The 18211-nt window shown below is 38.3% G+C and overlaps 1 protein-coding gene across 3 annotated transcripts in view; it reads left to right on the forward strand.

Annotated features, from left to right (window-relative positions):
- The window catches only part of AKAP10 (A-kinase anchoring protein 10), a 62918-nt gene that overhangs the window by 26036 nt on the left and 18671 nt on the right, over positions 1-18211 (forward strand). For all 3 annotated transcript variants that reach the window (XR_009499477.1, XM_059907113.1, XM_059907114.1), the window contains exons 6-12: positions 3279-3363; positions 4169-4292; positions 5414-5550; positions 7803-7947; positions 9704-9877; positions 14861-14970; positions 17815-17897. Coding sequence is in view for 2 of the 3 variants with exons in the window: in XM_059907113.1 (XP_059763096.1) it covers positions 3279-3363; positions 4169-4292; positions 5414-5550; positions 7803-7947; positions 9704-9877; positions 14861-14970; positions 17815-17897 (858 nt within the window). In the remaining variant the exon portion in view is untranslated. The remainder of the gene's footprint in view (positions 1-3278; positions 3364-4168; positions 4293-5413; positions 5551-7802; positions 7948-9703; positions 9878-14860; positions 14971-17814; positions 17898-18211) is intronic.

Below are 18211 nucleotides of genomic sequence, written 5' to 3' on the forward strand. Positions count from 1 at the left end.
GCTGCCCGCGTTGTTTCCCTTTTCTTCTCCCTCGCAGACGCCTGCGACACACGGGTCTTGTGGCTGTTGGTGGCTGTCCCTGTCTGCTTGTATTTTGGAGTTTTCACGCAGTTTTGTTGCAGATGTTGTCATGGGATTTTGGTTTTTCTATGTAGTTCCTCTATTTCTATCTGAAAATTTGTTGCTACCATCTTTTAGACTTTCCTAGACCAACTGTGCCTAATAATAACTGGTAGGTGTCCGAACAGATTAGAATTTGGCTATTTGAGGAATTGGTTGGCTAGTAATTCCACTGGGTGTTTGTACCAATTGATAACTAAACTGTCTGGAGTAGTGAGAAAAGGAGAGAGTTTTGAGTCACATTTTAAGATGAAGTGTCACTGCAGTTCTAATTTTCCTTTCCTTAAACTTTATCAAATTAACGATGTAATCCCATGAGGGGAAAAATCTGAAGGATCAAGTTGATAACATTTAGTGATCAAGAAGTTTCCATTCCAGTGTGTATTACTATGCATTTTGAAATGTTAATTACCTCTATGTCTTTAGACCACTCACTTTTCCTCTTTGGACCTCATTCTTTTGAATCCTGCCCTAATTATTTGTCTCCTCTTCAAGCTGGAATATTTTAATATAGCTGTACTTCAAGTAAGTTATAGTTTGAAGAAACCTCCACTTAAGCTTTTATTGTGTATCCCACCTGCCTAGTTTTGTTGTAGATGTTATCTCTGGGTTTTTGGAGTTGCTATTTAATTTCTTTGTTTTTAGGTGGGGAATTAGATTGACCTCAAAACTGTGCTTCCACTGCCTGTTCCATCTTCCACAAATCCTTGAAGTGGTGGAATTTTTAAAATATTTTGGAGGTACAGTTGACAGAATGTGCTGATGGTTTGGAAGTGAGTGGTGTGAGAGGAAAAAAGGAATCAAGCATGACTTCATTTTTTTTTTAACAATATATTTTTTAGAAGTTTTATAGTTTTATTTTTATTGATTGGTTGATTGCTGCATTGTGTCTTCGTTGCTGCGCGCCGGCTCTCTCTAGTTGCGTCTGGCAGGGGCTACTCTTGGTTGTGGTGCGCGGGCTTCTCATTGCGGTGGCTTCTCTTGTTGCAGAGCATGGGCTCTAGGCGTGCAGACTTCAGTAGTTGTGGCATGCGGGCTCAGTAGTTGTGGCTCGCGGGCTCTAGAGCGCAGGCTCAGTAGTTGTGGCTCACGGGCTTAGTTGCTCCGCGGCATGTGGGATCTTCCCGGGCCAGAGCTCTAACCCGTGTCCGCTGCATTGGCAGGCGGATTCTCAACCACTGCGCCACCAGGGAAGCCCTGACTTCATTTTTTTAAAACCTGAATACCTGGGGGAGTATTTGTAAGGTGAAGTCGATGCAGGAGTAATGGCTGACAGGGAACATCAGGAGTTTGGGTTTCAGACATCCAAATGCTGAGCACCAAGTAGGCAGTTGGATGTTAACGTCAGGAGCTTGGGAGAGAGGTCCGGGTTGGAGATGTATGTTTGGAAGTGATCAGCCTGGGGTTGGGTTTAGAGCCATGAAGCTGAGGAACATCCCTGGGAGGAGTGTGGTGCGTGAGGACGCGAGGTCTGAGGACTGGGTGCTGCGGCAGGTCTGACGTCTGGAAGGAACAGCCAGGAGTGGAGGCCTTCCTGCAGCAGCTGTGTATCAAGAGAGCAGTTTTTTCTGGAAGCCAAGTGAAAAACTCTTTCTGGGAGGAAGGGGGTGCTCAAAGATGGCACGTCGTGCTGATAGGTTAAGTAAGGTGAATACCAGGAATGGGATGGACTGGGCAGTGGTGGGCATCTTAATTACAGTGGACCATTAGGGACAAAACTTAAGTGGAGGCGTCTTAAAAGCAAATAGGAGGAGCGGAGACAGCAAGTACGGCAACTGTTAGAGGCATTTTACTCAAAGGTGAGCTGGCAGGGGGTGTTAGTCAAGGGACAGTGGTTTGGGGTTTTGTTTTTAAGGTGATGTGTCACAGCATGTAAGGTGTATGACAGCATACAAACACACATATGTGTATAACATACAGACAGTTCATAGCTGGTGAGAATGAGGCAGTAGGAGGAAGTTGATACAGTAGGGAGGGGGGCAGTTGCTGTAGAAGAGGTGCCTTGAGGAGGTAAGAGAGGATGGGACCCAGTGCCCTTAGAGTTTTCCAGACAGGAGTGAGGACAGTTTGTCTGTAGTAGCAGGAGAGATTGCAGAGGTCGTGATGCTGGTGAGTCGGTAGAGGCGGTGGGAGCGGATGGAATTTGTCTTCTGCTTGCTCGTTTTCCAAGTCATCAGCAAAGAGGATAGAGCAAGAGGCGTTAACACATCTACAGAGAGAGGAGGTGTGCTGTAATGGACCAGGTAACTGTAGCGTGATCCTTGGGTTTCATTAAAGTCCCACTAAGGTCCTGAACTTTTTCCAGCCATGTTTAAGAGCTAGCTAGTAAACAGCTTTTTGATTTGTTGCAGTTTATTTAGGCAGTTCCTAATTTTAGCCCATCTTATGTTTCAAAATTTCTACCAAATAACATTTTGATAAACAGATAATTCTTTCACAATTCCGTAGTTCCTTAGGTTACAATCCTAGAGATCGAATTGCTGATTGCAAGGGTATATTCATTTTTAAAGCTTATGCTAGAAACTGCCAGATTGCCCTCCATAAAAAGATACACCCATTTATATGCCCACTAACACAAGTGTCAGTTTTCCCATGCCCTTGCCCAAGCATATGTATCATTAAACAATTAAGCTTATGGATTGTTAAAACAATTTGGTGCCAAGCTACTAGACAAAAGGTGGTGTGCCTCCTCATTCTAATCTATAATTATATTTACTTGGTTACTAGTGAGCACACATATCTTTTTATATTGGCCATTTTATATTTGTTCTTTAGTGAATTTTTTTTCGTGTCCACTGTCCATTTTTCTCTCAAGACTTTCTTGTTAGTTTGTAAGAGCTCTTGATACATGAATGAAAATAATCTGTCATTCATAAACTGTCATATATGCTGCAAATTTTTCCCCCCAGTTTACCCTTTGGTTTTGGGGGTGTTTTAATGTATAGAAATTTATTTTATATTGTTGACTCTTGATTTCTGCTTTTGCATTTATGCTTAGAAAGACCTTCCCTACCTCAAAATCAGCTGTTCACCTGTATTTTGTCTTAATTCCATTTAAAACCTGCTAATCTTCATGCCTTTACAGTTACTTCCTACTTTGATTTACAAATGTGTATAGTTTGTATTTAGAGAAAAATTATTTACCATTTCTTTTACAGCAAAGATTTGTGGAGAAGATGGGCAGGTGGATCCCAACTGTTTTGTCTCAGCACAGTCCATAGTCTTCAGTGCAATGGAGCACGAGTACGTCCATGTCGTATTTCCACATTGTGCATTCTTGGGAGTTCGGGTTCAGTCTCACGAGTAACTAAAACCAAACTATCTTTGAGGATTTAAATACTTTGAATGTTTACAGGATCTTACAGACATTCCCTAAGACTATCTTGGGTAATGGTTTCTTTTAAATATAAATTATGTGAGTTCTAAAAATAAAACAGATTTTTATTTTTAATGTTAGTATTTCCTAAGTCAAAAGAATTTATTTTTAATTCCAAAGTCGTTAGAGGTGATTGTGACTGTAGTGTGACATAGTAATTGGTTTATCTGTTTAAACGATGCATGTCTTCAGGTGGATATCCTGATTTGTTAGTGCATGCTTTAAGCTTAATGGATGCCATATTACTAAATCCACATAGATTTGTTTAAACTGCCTCCAAAGTTTTCTTAGATTAATTATTGCTGCATGCCCTCAAAAAAAATCTCCATATTCATTCTTTCATTTATGAAAAGGGTGCTATGCACAGTTTGGATGTAGTGCCTGCTTTGAAGGAAATTGCAGCCTAATAAGAGAAATAGGGCATGTTCTTTGGTTACTGTAATAGGAGGTAGCGTGAGTTAGCTATCAGAGGAGAGCTGCACGTCATTAAGAGGTGGGAGAGATTACTTACAGGTTACAGGGAGAGGAATCAGGAAGGCGCCATGGGAAGGGAGGTCACGTTGACCTAGGCCATTAAGATGCAGTAGGCACAGTGGGCAAAGAGTGTGTTCTTCCCAGCTGAGCTCTTTCCTTGGTCGGTCCCTCAAACTTTACCTTTTTGTCCACGTGCAGGCACTTTAGTGAGTTTCTACGAAGTCACCATTTCTGTAAATACCAGATTGAAGTGCTGACCAGTGGAACTGTTTACCTGGCTGACATTCTCTTCTGTGAGTCAGCCCTCTTTTATTTCTCTGAGGTAAAGTCTGCATTTCCTTTCACACTCTGTTAGAGCATTCCAGCCTTTAAGCTGTACATGCTGGGCCCTGTCTATAGAAAATAACATAGAAGAGACAAATCATTTCCAAACTGATCAGGTGGATTTAAGTACTGTGATTACTGTTTTAAGTTGTATCTAATGGCAAGAGTACTTGAATGGCATTAGTCAGATTAAAGAGAACATGAAAATTCACAGTAAAATAACTCTAATTTTGAAAAACCTAATTAAACTACTTATAACAGAATGCAGATTTTTACTTATTTAGAGCTGTTTTAAAACCACGAAATTTGATACTTGATTCCAGTGCATAAGTGTTTGCAGAGCAGACTTCAGAAGAGAGAAGGAAAAGTAGTAAAATTTTTCCTACTGTCTTCATTTTACTTTAGCCACTTGATAGGATTGCCCTTGATAGGACTGAAGCGTTTGCAACAAGCAATGAGTATATTCATCTCTTTGAGGCATACAGTGTAGAGTGATGGGTTTTGTTAGGCTTCAGCAAATGAAATTATTTTGTTGCGAAGCAAATGACTAAGTCGAGATAAGAGGATTCCCAGTCTCACAAAGCAGTAACTTAGACTCACACTTGCATCTTGCCTCTTGACAAGGATACAGTTATTCAGCTGATTTTTGTTTTCAGTCCCTCTCTTTGCTTAAGTTTAAGTCAGCATTTGTTCAGGTTGGCATGGCCACGTGGAGTGGTGGGAATGATCAGGTATAAAAGATTTGGTCTGGTTGCTTTACCTTTTGTATGTTTGCCAGCGAGGAACCACTAATCCATCTTTAATTTTTACTCCAGTTCACTAAAGTTTGCATTCAGCTGTGTAGTGGTTGCTTTTTGTTGTTGTTGCTAGTTTTTTTTTTTTTTCTCCCCCTAAAAGAATATTTAAAAATTATTCAATCTCAAATGACTGTAAGTTGCAGACTGGCATTAACTGAACAAGTGGATCTGTTTTGGGGTGGGGGGGTTTCTTTTGTGGGTTTTTTTTTTTTTTTTTCTCTATGTCCTGTATTTTAATAGTTGGGGCTTAGATATAGACGAGAGATAGTGAGAGAAATCTGTGTATAGCCTGATTTTCCTCTTTTGTGTTTTTCCTTCCCAGTACATGGAGAAAGAGGACGCAGTGAATATCCTACAGTTCTGGTTGGCAGCAGACAACTTCCAGTCTCAGCTTGCTGCCAAAAAGGGCCAGTATGACGGACAGGAGGCACAGAACGACGCCATGATTTTATATGACAAGTGAGTCTTGGTGGTAGACGTATCCAGCTTTCCGCGAATATTGAGTACCTGATGCGTATTTCAGAAGTCACCTCGGTCTCTTCCGCCAGGGAGCTCACAGGGAGCCGCATGAGAGCTGCCTTTCATTGGTGTGTTCAGAGTAGGGGGTTCTTAGAATAAGTTGCTGGCGGGGCAGGGGGAGGCTTGTGTGTGGCAAGCAGGACGATGTTTGTTGGTGGAGGTCACTGAGGGTTTCACAGAAGGGAGATTTGACTGGCGCCTGAAAAATGGATTGAATTCTGCTAGCGGGGAAGGACACTCTTGGCAGAGTCATCGGTACGAGCAGTGCCATAGAAACTTTGCGTAATTGACACTTGGTCAAGGGAACAGGAGAAGATGAAACTAGCTGGAATCTATTGCAAAGGGTCTTAAATGTCTGTGTGGGGTATACCATGTTTTTTGGTGCAAGTCTGCTCAGCCAGATTAACTACTTGGTGAAGAGTAGTTTTTCATTAGTTTTCACTGAAAATGAGAGGGCAGCACAATCTTAGTGAACAGAATTGAAAACTGTGTCTGCCCCCCCTTTCATCGAACTTTTCTCGTTCTGTAAAGAAAAGTAATGTGTTATTTGTATCTGTGAGCACTTGCTAAGAAGATAACTTGAGAGGCAGAGAAAAATCCATGGGATATTAGGGTTGGAGGAGAGCTGAGAGCATCTAGGTCAGTGGTTCCCGAACATCGCCGGGCAGGTCCGTGCTCCTGTCGGCATGAGAGTCACCTGGGAGCTTGTCAAAAATAGGTTTCCAATCCTTTTCTCTAAGAGATTCTGATTCAGCAGGTTTGAGGTGTGATCCAGGAATCTGATTCTGACTAATAGCCAGATTAGGGAGCTGGTTTGATTTTCCCATTTTGCAGATGAGAAAACTAAGGCCCACAGGGGTAGTGACTTTCTCCAAGTCACAGGGCAAATTAGTGGCAGAACTTGGATGCAGTTCTAATGTTTGTCCAGTGTTTATTTTTGTGCAATATATTTGTGGGAAAATATTATATAAGAAACATTGTTATATGGATGTTAATGTAGCAAGCATTTCCATTTAGAAATTTGAGGGAATTCCCTGGTGGTCCAGTGGTTAGGACTGCGCACTTTCACTGCCGGGGCCTGGGTTCAATCCCTGGTTGGGGAACTAAGATCCCACAAGCCGCACAACATGGCCCCAAAAAAAAAAGGTCTGGGGTGCCCCAAAATTCAAATCGTGGAGGAATATTTGCCAACTTAGTTGTTGCAAGATGGGAGACTCACTTTTTGTTAAGAAAATACTGATAGCAAGAAAAAAGAAGAATTTTTTCCTGCCGGAATAGAAGAGTGGCAGTAGTACGGTCCTGGCCGGAGCTCGGTGCCATGCAGAGCAGAGACCTTGTTTTCCCACTGGATCCCATTTTCAAATTGGGAGCCATTTTTAAATGAAAATTACTGTGTGACATCTTCCCGACACTGTCATCTTACCAGTTCCTGCTTATTTGTTTTTCTATTTTTACTTTTTAATATCATGCCTCATCAGCCTGTCTGTATTTGTATCATGCACAGGAGTTAGAAGCCACAGAATGCTCAAGAGACAACATATGTGGTTTTCTGCTTTTAATGCCTTTTTTGTATTCAATTTATAACCAGTTTACCAAAACACTAGTTGCTTTATATCCTATGAAGTTAGAAATCTTTGAGTTATCATTGATTACTCCTTTTCCTTTCTACACCAAATCATTAGCAAATCTCGTTGTTCTACCTAAATACATCAAATTCATCCACTTCACCCTCAATGCTATTTTGTTTTGAATTCCTACATGTATATTATGTATGCCACATAGTTATGCTGGTATGTTCTCCTTTGTACCCTGTACAGGGATCTTTTCTGTTCTCTTTCCAGGGGACATGTCCATGTCTTACCCTGTTTTAAATTTGTTTCTTTCTCCCAAGCACTGAACAGAGCACTAGGTGCCCATTAAATGTGTGCGATTGTTTTCTTTGCCTCAGTTGTAACCTGACCTGGAAAATCTTAAACAAGAACCGAAGATGGTGGCAGGCAGATAGGGAGGGTCACGTTGGCTCAGATATATCTTCGGCGGTGGGAATACAGGTTGCAGCAGGGCTGTCATCAACCCAGCTCTATAGTCCTAGGTCTGCAGGAGCCTCATAGAAGGTTCTCTGGTGTAGGTGCCAGAAGTTGCTTATGATTGCTGTGGAGTTGGGGTTTACTTTGGCTGTCTTTCTACCATAGGTACTTCTCCCTCCAGGCCACACATCCTCTTGGATTCGATGATGTTGTACGACTGGAAATTGAATCCAACATCTGCAGGGAAGGTGGGCCGCTCCCTAACTGTTTCACCACTCCGTTACGTCAGGCCTGGACAACCATGGAGAAGGTAACCAAAACTTGAAAAGCGTTAAACTACAAGAAGTTTTTAACTGGTGGAACTCAGAAAATAGAACATGGGAAAAAGCAAACAGAAAAGAACAGTGGAAAATTGAAGCAGTGCAGCAGTGATGAGAGCGGGGGCTTTGAGTCTGACTTGGTATGTATTAAACTTAACCTTCATAGGCTGAGTGACCTCAGGCAGCTACTGAAGTCCTTTAATGCCATTTTCCTCCTCTGTGAAATGGGGCTAATACAGATACTTAGAGTTATTTTGAGGATAAAAATGAGGTACTACGTGGAGAGTGCTTATTAGTAACGTAAGCATTAAAAAATGTTAACTGCTATTATTACTGTTATTATAACATCTTTTAGATAATTAATATTGAGCAAAGTTAGCTTAGGGATGATCCAAATATTTCACCAAAACCCTCCAACAGGGTTGGAGCACTAGTTTTCTGTATCATGATCACTTATAGGGTATCACTAATAGCTGCTTAATAAAGTGTTGGAATTTGTGACTCACTTGTTCTTCTGATGAACTAAAGCAGATTTTACTAGGAATTGCAAGAGCCCAGGATAAGCCCATGAGGTTATTTTGCTCATATATGTCCTGTGCATCTAGGTGGAAAGGGATTAAGTAAGCATTGCCACATGATACCACACGATACCATACATAAAAACTGATTTCAGGAAAATGGAAGAGTTACACATAAAAATCAAATCATTGAAAGGCTGGTGGTAAACTGGATAGACTATTGGCTATTGTCCAGGGTTGATAATTTTTTCATGATTAAAATTAAAATTTTCTGATCTTAAAGGAAAAGTTCAAGATATGTATCATATAAAGAATGTAAACTTTCTGGGTAATAAGTTAAAATACAGAGAAAAACTAAATGTAAAAATATTTCTCACTAACTGTGTATCTAGGGAACTTATACTAATTTTAATTTTTAAGAGTACTATCAAGTAGGTAAATGGGAAAAAGATATGTATGCTTCGTTCCCTAATACCTTGAGTATTTCTCTGCTAGGTATTATTGTTATGGGGTAAGCAAAAAAAAAGAAACATAGCTTCTGCCCTCCTGGAGCTCTGTCTATAAGAGCACATATTAAACATAGACGTAAATATTTACAGTTGTGCTAAATGCTGTGAAGGAAAAGTTGGTAATAGGAAATGCCAATAATAAAGATGGGAACTTAACATCATTAATAATTTTTAAATAGAAATAAAAGCATCCATGTACCATTAGACATTTATTTAACAACTATTTGAAAAGACAGAACCCAGTGTTGGGAAGCCCGTGTCAAAACAGATGCCTTGATAATGCTAGTGATGCATCCTCAACATTTATCAAAGCTAAAATGTTCGCATCATTTAACTTAGTAATCACACTCCTGGTAATTTATCTTAAGGAAATCAGATCGAAAGTGAAAATCAGTATATACACAAAGACTTCAATATTTATAACAAACAAGAAAAATCTAGTTTCAAATTAGATCCCTCCCTGGTATCTAAGAAGTCTAGATAATCAAGTCCATTCAGTAGTTTCATGGCAAGTTTTCTGGGGGGAAAAAATCTATAAATTGTACACATTGTAGTTTTAGTTACAATGTAAACTGTGTACAAAGGGATAATACTTGGAGTGTAAGAGGAGGAGTAAAATCATGTGTGCTAACTGGTAGCATTGAAGGTAAAATTTTGTTGTAAAATAAAGTTTAGTGTATTTGATTTCAACTTTAAAATAAATTGTATCCTCTCTTCAGGTCTTTTTGCCTGGCTTTTTGTCCAGCAACCTTTATTATAAATATTTGAATGATCTCATCCATTCGGTTCGTGGAGACGAGTTCCTGGGAGGAGGTGTCTTGCTGACGGCTCTGGGCTCTGCCGGCCCCACCGAGGATTCCCACCCCGGGGCGGCTGACAGCTCCGCCATGCAGGTAGTGACCCCTGTGCCCCTGTGCCAGGATTGTTTCGCTCAGATCTTAGCATCAGATCCCGTTTGTAGCTTTTAGGTGGTAGAAGAAACAAAGGAGAGAGAAAATTAGCCTACTTACTATATATGCTAACCAAAGTCTTTGTGATGATTAACAGTGTGTCATATTGTAAGATGTCCTGCTGTTTCATTCAGACCATTATTCTGCTTGACACTGCAGCTCTTGCTTTATTTTTTTATTTTTTAAACATTTATTTATTTATTTACTTACTTATTATGTAGTATGTATGGCTGTGTTGGGTCTTTGTTGCTGTGCGCAGACTTTCTCTAGTTTCAGTGAGCGGGGGCTACTCTTCGCTGCGGTGCATGGGCTTCTCATTGCGGTGGCTTCTCTTGTTGCAGAGCATGGGCTCTAGGCGCCCGGGCTTCAGGAGTTGTGGTGCGCAGGCTCAGTAGTTGTGGCGCACGGACCTAGTTGCTCTGTGGCATGTGGGATCTTCCCAGACCAGGGCTTGAACCCGTGTCCCCTGCATTGGCAGGCAGATCCTTAACCACTGCGCCACAAGGGAAGCCCAGCTCTTGCTTTAAATAATCAAATCATATGACATATTTATAGCCTCCGAAGAGCTGTTTGTATAATTATTTGGGAAATTTTAGTAACTAAATTTGGAATGCTTTTTTAGAGAATAATTGAGTGAACTCCTAGATTTATTAATATTTCACTGAAGAGCATTTGGTTTCATTTTGAACTATAATGCCATTGTACATTTCCTTAAACTTTTTTTGTTTTTTGGAGTGCTTTCATATATCAGGCCTTCTCTGACTGTCTGCAAAATCACAGAAAGTGGGTTATGCCCAAGAACAGAGTAAGGAGGTAGTAAAAAGTTAATTGATTTTATTGAAGTCACACAGTAAGTGGCAGAGCCACGAATATATTCTCTGTCTAGTTTTTCACCATAAGTTTAATAATATAGCATAATTATTTTCTCATCACTATTGGCAAATAATTTTTGACCCTGGGCCTTGGATAAATTTTCTTAATTTTTAGGACAGTACAGTTTTATTACCATCAACAAGGCTGTCTGTCCTCAGTACCTTTTCCTCTTATTGAGGTTGCGTAGGAGGTAACCTGCTGAGTGTGGTTGCCATTTCGTTTTTTGATACAAGCTGGAATGCTTTGTTTTTATTTAGGCACTTAAAAGGTGTAGGTGCTAACTGTAAAGTGTATTTTTTTACATATTTGGTTGAAGTATAATAACATATACAGAAAACTCTACATTTCATAACTACATACAGCTCAAAGAATTTCGAAAAGCAGACCTAACCCATGTAACCAGCATCCAGATCAAGAAACAGGACGCGTCACCAGTATGTCAGAAACTCTCGTCCCCCCTTCCGGTCACTATCCTCCTCTTTTCTTTTTTCTCTCTCTGTTTTTTTTTGTAGAGCCTTATTGAGATATAATTCACATACCATACAATTTATCCATTTACACTGTATAATTCAGTGGTTTTTTAGTATATTTATAGAGTTGCTTAACTCTCACCACAATCAATTTTAGAACATTTTTTCACCCAAGAAAGAAACCCTGTATCCTTTAACTATCACCCTCCTAATCCTCTGTCCTCCAGCCCTAGGCTACTGCTAATCTACTTTAACTTTATGTCTCTATAGATTTGCCTATTCCAGACATTTCATATAAGTGGAACCATATGATATGTGATCTTTATGACTAGCTTCTTTCACTTAGCATGTTTTCAAGGTTCATCTCTGTTTTTAGCATGTATTAGAACTTTGTTCATTCTATGGCCAAATAATATTCCACTGTATAGACACACCACAGTTTGTTCATCCATCAGCTCATCGACATTTGGGTTGTTTCCACCTTTTGGCTGTTACGAACAATGCTACTGTACAATTTTTGTGTGGGTATATGGGTTTTCATTCCTCTTGGGTATATACCTAGGAGTAGGATTGCTGGGTTGAATGATATCTGTTTAACTCAGTCTTGATAACTGTTGCTTTGTAATAAGTTTTGAAATCAGGAAGTGAGAGTCCTCCAACTTAGTTCTTCTTTTTCAAGATTGTTTTGACTGTTTGAGGTCCCTTGCAATTCCATGTGAATTTTAGGATCAGCTTGTCAATTTCTACGACAAAGCTAGTCAGGATTCTGATAGGGAGGGAGTACTTTGACTCCATAGATCCATTTGGTGAGGATTGCCATCTTAACAATATTTTGTAGTTTTCAAGTATAATTCTGTATTTCTTTTCTTAAATTTTTTTCTAAATGTTTTATTGTTTTTGATGCTATTATAAATGTAATTGTTTTCCCAATCTCACATTCAACTTGTTCATCGTGTTTAGAAATACATTTTTTTTTAATTGAGGTAAAATTCACTTAACATAAATTTAAGCATTATAAAGTACACAATTCTGTGACATTAGTATATTCACAGTATTGTGTAGCCATCACCACAACGTTTCATCATCCCAAATGGAAGCCTCGTGTCCATTAAGTAGTTACTCCCCATACCCACCTGTTTTCTTCTAAGAGTTTGGGGCCTTTGATCCATCTTGAGTTAGTTTTATATATTATGTGAAGTAGGATTCAACTTTATTCTTTTGCATGTGGATATCTGGTTGTCCCAGCACTATTTATTGAAGAAACTACTCTTTCACCATTGAATGATCTTGGCACCCTTGTTGAAAATCATTTGACCTTAGATAGATGGGTTTACTTCTGGACTCTCAGCTCTACTCCATCATCTGTGCGTCTGTACTTAGACCAGTGCTACATTGTTTTGATTACTATGGTTTGCAGGCTCTGTTTTGAAATCGGGAGCTGTGTGTCCTCTGACTTTGTTTTTATTTTTCATTTGCAAGATTGTTTTGGCTATTCGGGTCCCTTGTAATTCCGTGTGAATTTTAGGATCAGCTTTAACATTTTGGTCAGGATTACACTGAATCTGTAGATTCCTTTAGGGAGTATTGCCATCTTAACAATATTAAGTCTTACAGTCCATGAACATGGAATGTCATTCCATTTATTTAGGCCATCTTTAATTTCTTTCAGCAGTGTTTTGTAGTTTGAAGTGTACAGTTCTTACACAAGAATAAACTGACTCCTGGAGTCAGTTTATCCCTGAGTATTTTATTATTTTCAATGCTATTATAGATAGAAATTGTTTTCTTAATTTCATTTTCTGATTGTTCACTAAGTGTATTTTTGTGTGTGTTTATCTTGTACCTTCAACTTTACTAAATCCATTTGTTAGCTCTAATAGTTTTCTTGTGGATTCTTTAGGATTTTCTATATGTAAGATCATGTCATCTGCAAATAGTAATAGTTTTCTTTCTTATCAACTTTGGATGCCTTTTATTTCCTTTTCTTGGCTAAACTGCTCTGGCTAGAACTTGCAGTATAGAAGTGGTGAAAGAGAGCAATCTTTGTCTTGTTCCTGATTTCTCAGAGAAAGCTTTCAGTTTTTCATCATTTATTGTGATGTGTGGGATTTTCATAAATGCTCTTTATCAAGTTGAGGAAGTTCCCTACTCTTCCTAATTTATTGAAAGTTTTTTATCATGAAAGGCTTTTGGATTTTGTCAAATGCTCTTTCTATATCAATTGAGGGGATTATGTGGGTTTTGGGGATTTACTCTGTTGTTACGGTGTATTACATTAATTAATTATCAGATGTTAAACCAACCTTCCATTCTTGGGATAAATTCCACTTGGTTGTGGTATATAATTATTTTTATATGTTGCTAGTATTTCGTTGAGGATTTTGCGTCTATACTCCTAAGAGATAGTGGTCTGTAGTTTTCTTTACTAGTGATACCTCATTTTGGTATCTTACCTCAGTGACCTCATGGAAGTATTTCTCTCTTCTTTTATTCTGGTGCCTCTTTCTTTTTTTTTTTGGCTGCGTTGGGTCTTCGTTGCTGCGCGCGGGCTCTCTCTAGTTGCGGCGAGCAGGGGCCACTCTTCGTTGCAGTGCGCAGGCTTTCTCATTGCGGTGGCTTCTCTTGTTGCAGAGCACGGGTTCTAGGCGCACAGGCTCAGTACTTGTGGCTCACGGGCTCTAGAGCACAGGCTCAGTAGCTGTGGCGCACGGGCTTAGTTGCTCCGTGGCATGTGGGGTCTTCCCGGACCAGGGCTCAAACCCGTGTCCCCTGCATTGGCAGGCGGATTTCTTAACCACTGCACCACCAGGGAAGCCTCGCCTCTTTCTTTTTAATTATGTGCCCTTCTCAGCATGTGAAGAGAGCCCTTTTTACCCCTACTATAGAGTGTTCTATAAGTGTCTGTTCAGTTATTTTTTTAATTTAACCTATGCTTTAGTCATGGATGTTAAACATATTCCTGTCTTTTGTTACTTGAAACAATACTGCAATAAATACTCTTGTGTATAAGTCATTTTGCATAAGTGTGAGTCTGTCTATAATTGAATTTTTAGAAGTGGAATTTCTGGGTCAACCCATGCCTCTGTATTTCACAGAAGTACCAATTCTGACTTGCTTTTTTTTTGTGGGCATGAGGAATAGGAGGTAGAATGCTGGTCCTTTTAGAAAGTTTCCTTTATCTTCTCTTTTGTCACATGGCCACACTGAGAATCAAAAGCATTCATGTTTATCCTGTAAAAGTTGGGCTTTACATTTATTAGGCAAGATACATATGCCTGGAAGAATGGGAGTTTTGCACGTTTGGGAACGTAAGCACGTTTGTTGGAACTTCAGTCATTAAGGAAGATACGTTTGCCACACAGACGCATGTGTTGTACGCTTTAGTATTGTGCTTCCCTCCTGTAGTTTGTTCAAGATGACATTTCAGAATCATTGCCGTTAAGCATCTCATTAGTGACAGGGTTGAGTGAAAAGTGCATGTGTTTGAAACACTGAAGATTTTGTACGAATCTGTCATTCCAAACCCAGGACTGATTTGACTCCTGAATAACATACTACTAATTTCACAATTTCTGTTGCGTAGTCTAGTGTGAAAAAAGCCAGTGTTAAAATTCTGAAAAATTTTGATGAAGCGATAATTGTGGATGCTGCAAGTCTGGATCCAGAATCTTTGTATCAACGGACGTATGCAGGGTGAGCATCTTTTTTATTTTTTAATTTAAAAATTGTTTTCTACTCTCTTGAATATACCTGCAGTGCAGTAGAGCATGGTTAAGGGTGAAGGCTCAAGAGTGACTTCCTGAGTTTCAATCTTGGCTCAGCCACTTATGGTAAGCTACCTAACCTCTTTGTGTCTCAGGTTTTTCATCTGTAAAATGAGGATAATATTCCTGCTTCCTTGGGCTGGTGAGGGGATTAAATGAGATAATACGTGAAAAGCATTTAAAACATTGCCGGATGTCAGTGAGCACTCGGTAAATATCATTGACATCATTATTCTACCACCATATACGACTCTGATGAGTGTCACATTTACATAGTGTGTTTTAGGCTATCTCTTCCACATTTCATTGGATTCATATGTTAGCTATTTCAAAGTCTCTGTCTTAAAACCAAAACTAAATTACAAAGAGGCTGATATCATTTATCATGGACTGTATAACTATTACTGTTATCCCTCAGTAACTGCAGGGGATTGATTCCAGGACCCCCTCAGATACCAAAATCTGAGTATACTCAAGTTCCTTATAGGAAATGGCCTAGTATTTTAAGCCTGTATAAATCATCTCTGGATTGCTTATAATACCTTATAAAATGTCAGTGCTATGTAGATAGTTGTAAATACAATGTAAATGCTATGTAAATGGTTGGAATGCACAGCAAATTCAAGTTTTGCTTTTTGGAACTTTCTGGCTTTTTTTTCCCTGAAGTTTTCAGTCGGCAGTTGGTTGAGTCTATGGATGTGGAACCCGCAGATACGGAGAACCAACTATACTTGGAAAAATGGAATAAAATGATTCCTTTGTATTTAAGAATTAACTTGGTTGTTTATTTTATCCTGTAACAGAAAGACAGTGATTCCTGTGTTACAGCACTTCTTGATCCTTACCACAGATCAAATCATAAAATCACTTCCTCTTCCCTAAAGATGGCTTGAAAACACAGAAACCTGTGTAAAGACATGATTACTGTACCCCAGTCCTGGCAGTACCATAAAAAGGGATTTCAACATGTTTAATTGCTTTTACCAGAGAGTAAATTGATATTTGGGAGACCAAGAAGTCTGGAAAATACTTTGAAGTAAATAGAAGGTTATTTTGACCACATTGTCTTCAGCTGTATCAGTGTTGTAGTAATCTTTATTTCTTCTTTTAGGAAATGGTGGACAGTAAGCCTAAATGAGTTAATTCCCAAAGATGATATTTATTCTTAAGGAATGGTTGGTTCATTTATTTCAAACCTGACTTAAGAAAGTCTATCAATTGCAAGATGTTTTACTTCTATAGTTTTTTGTGTGTGTAAAATAAATATATAAATATATTTTAATTTATAAAATTCAAATTTGTAAAATATATAGTGTGTAATATGCATATTTTTTAATTTATAAAATGGGTCATAAATAGAGAAATAATGATTTTTCTCCATCTTTAGAGATACTTTTCAGTGTTTTAGTTTTATGGTTTTAGCATCTTCCTGAAATTTTTCTAAAGGCAAACAAATTTGTATCAGTTGCTATATTGGCACCCATATATTCATTGATGACTTATTAGGAAGGCTGTCTCTAAAATAAGATTCACTTTGCCAGAAATGAAATAATACATAGGCATAGGATTCTTTTTTCTTCTTTTAACTTTTAATTACAAATATATTAATCTCTTCTTATAAAAATTAAATTTACAGATAAGGCTTATGTGCCCTTTGATTACACACCAATGCTTATTTTCCCCCCTTCCTTCTCAGGATAATCACTGTTACGTTATGCTGTATATTTTTGTTTGCTTATTTTTATGTAACTGATATTACACTCTATGCTGTATCTTGTGCTTTCACTCATAGTGAGTTTGGAGATTTTTCTATGTTAGTCTGTGCATATTTACCTCATTTTTAACTATGTTGTAGTATTCCATAAATAATATTAATTATAGCTCATAACTGTGGCAAAATCTTCCATAATGTGGTATGTTACTATTTGGCTATTTTGGTATTAAATGGGTTATTTAAATTGCTTGCAATTTTACTGTGATACACAGTATAGCAAAGACTTCCTTTTTATATTTCCTTGTACCAAGAAGCAGAGTTAAAATTTTCATAGCCCTTAACCAGTTTACAGTTTACCTTTAAAAGCATCTGTACATTTTACATTCTTACCAATCATTAATAAAGATACTAATTTTCCCCACATCCTTGTCAACAATAAATAATATCAAACTTTAAATGTTTTACCAATCTGGGTTTGTTGCTTATGAGATTGAGCTTCTTTTGTCATGTTTGTTGGTTGTTCAGGTTTTTCTTCTGTGAATTGACCATCATCTCTTTTTCACATTTTTCTGTTGGGTAATTTCTTAGTGGTTTGTTGGAATTCTGTACGTTTCTGGTTATTAATTATCAGTTACTGCATCTATTAAAAATAAGACCTGTCACTGTGTTCTTTGCCTTTTAACTTTGTTTTCTATTGCTATAGCTTTATAATGTATATAATTATATTTTTATCTTGTTAGGGCAAGTCTTACCTTTTTGTTTCTTTTACAAAATTATCTTGGCTATGCTTGTGCCTTTTCTGTATGAATTTTAGAACTGTGAATTATCTGTTAACTCATGTTTCATAAACTTTTTGAGGATTTTGAATGGAATTGCATTGAATTAAAGATTGCTTTCTGTGGAGACAGTTCTTTTTGAAATTAGCCCCACTTTGAGTAACATGGGATAGATATAAATTGTATTTTTAGCTTTCTAGATCTAGATAAGATGCTTAAAAATTAATTTTTTTAAAATTTTAAATTGATTTTTAGAAATTATGTTCTTTTCATACTTATTTAGGAAGATGACATTTGGAAGAGTTAGTGACTTGGGGCAGTTCATCCGAGAATCTGAGCCTGAACCTGATATAAAGAAATCGAAAGGTTTGTGGTGTTTTTATACATTTTATCAAGCCTTTACTCACATTAGTCATTGACTGTAAGTAAAGGATCATTGAAGATTTAAACTGTTTGTTTTGCAAAATAACTGCCATCTCTTTGACCTTGTGTTTATAGTCACGAACGAGTGCAAGGGCTTCGTGTAATCAGGTCTCAGTACAGTCTCTCTCTGAATCAGAAGTTACTGAACTTGCTTTACCATTACAGAAGGCGCATCTACATGAAAAGATACTCGTCACCTTTTGATTTAAAGGCAAAATACCCAGTCCAGGTTGGACTTGAGGTTTATCTTGAGACCC

This window comes from Balaenoptera ricei, chromosome 20 (assembly GCF_028023285.1).
Source record: "Balaenoptera ricei isolate mBalRic1 chromosome 20, mBalRic1.hap2, whole genome shotgun sequence".
NCBI lineage: Eukaryota > Metazoa > Chordata > Mammalia > Artiodactyla > Balaenopteridae > Balaenoptera > Balaenoptera ricei.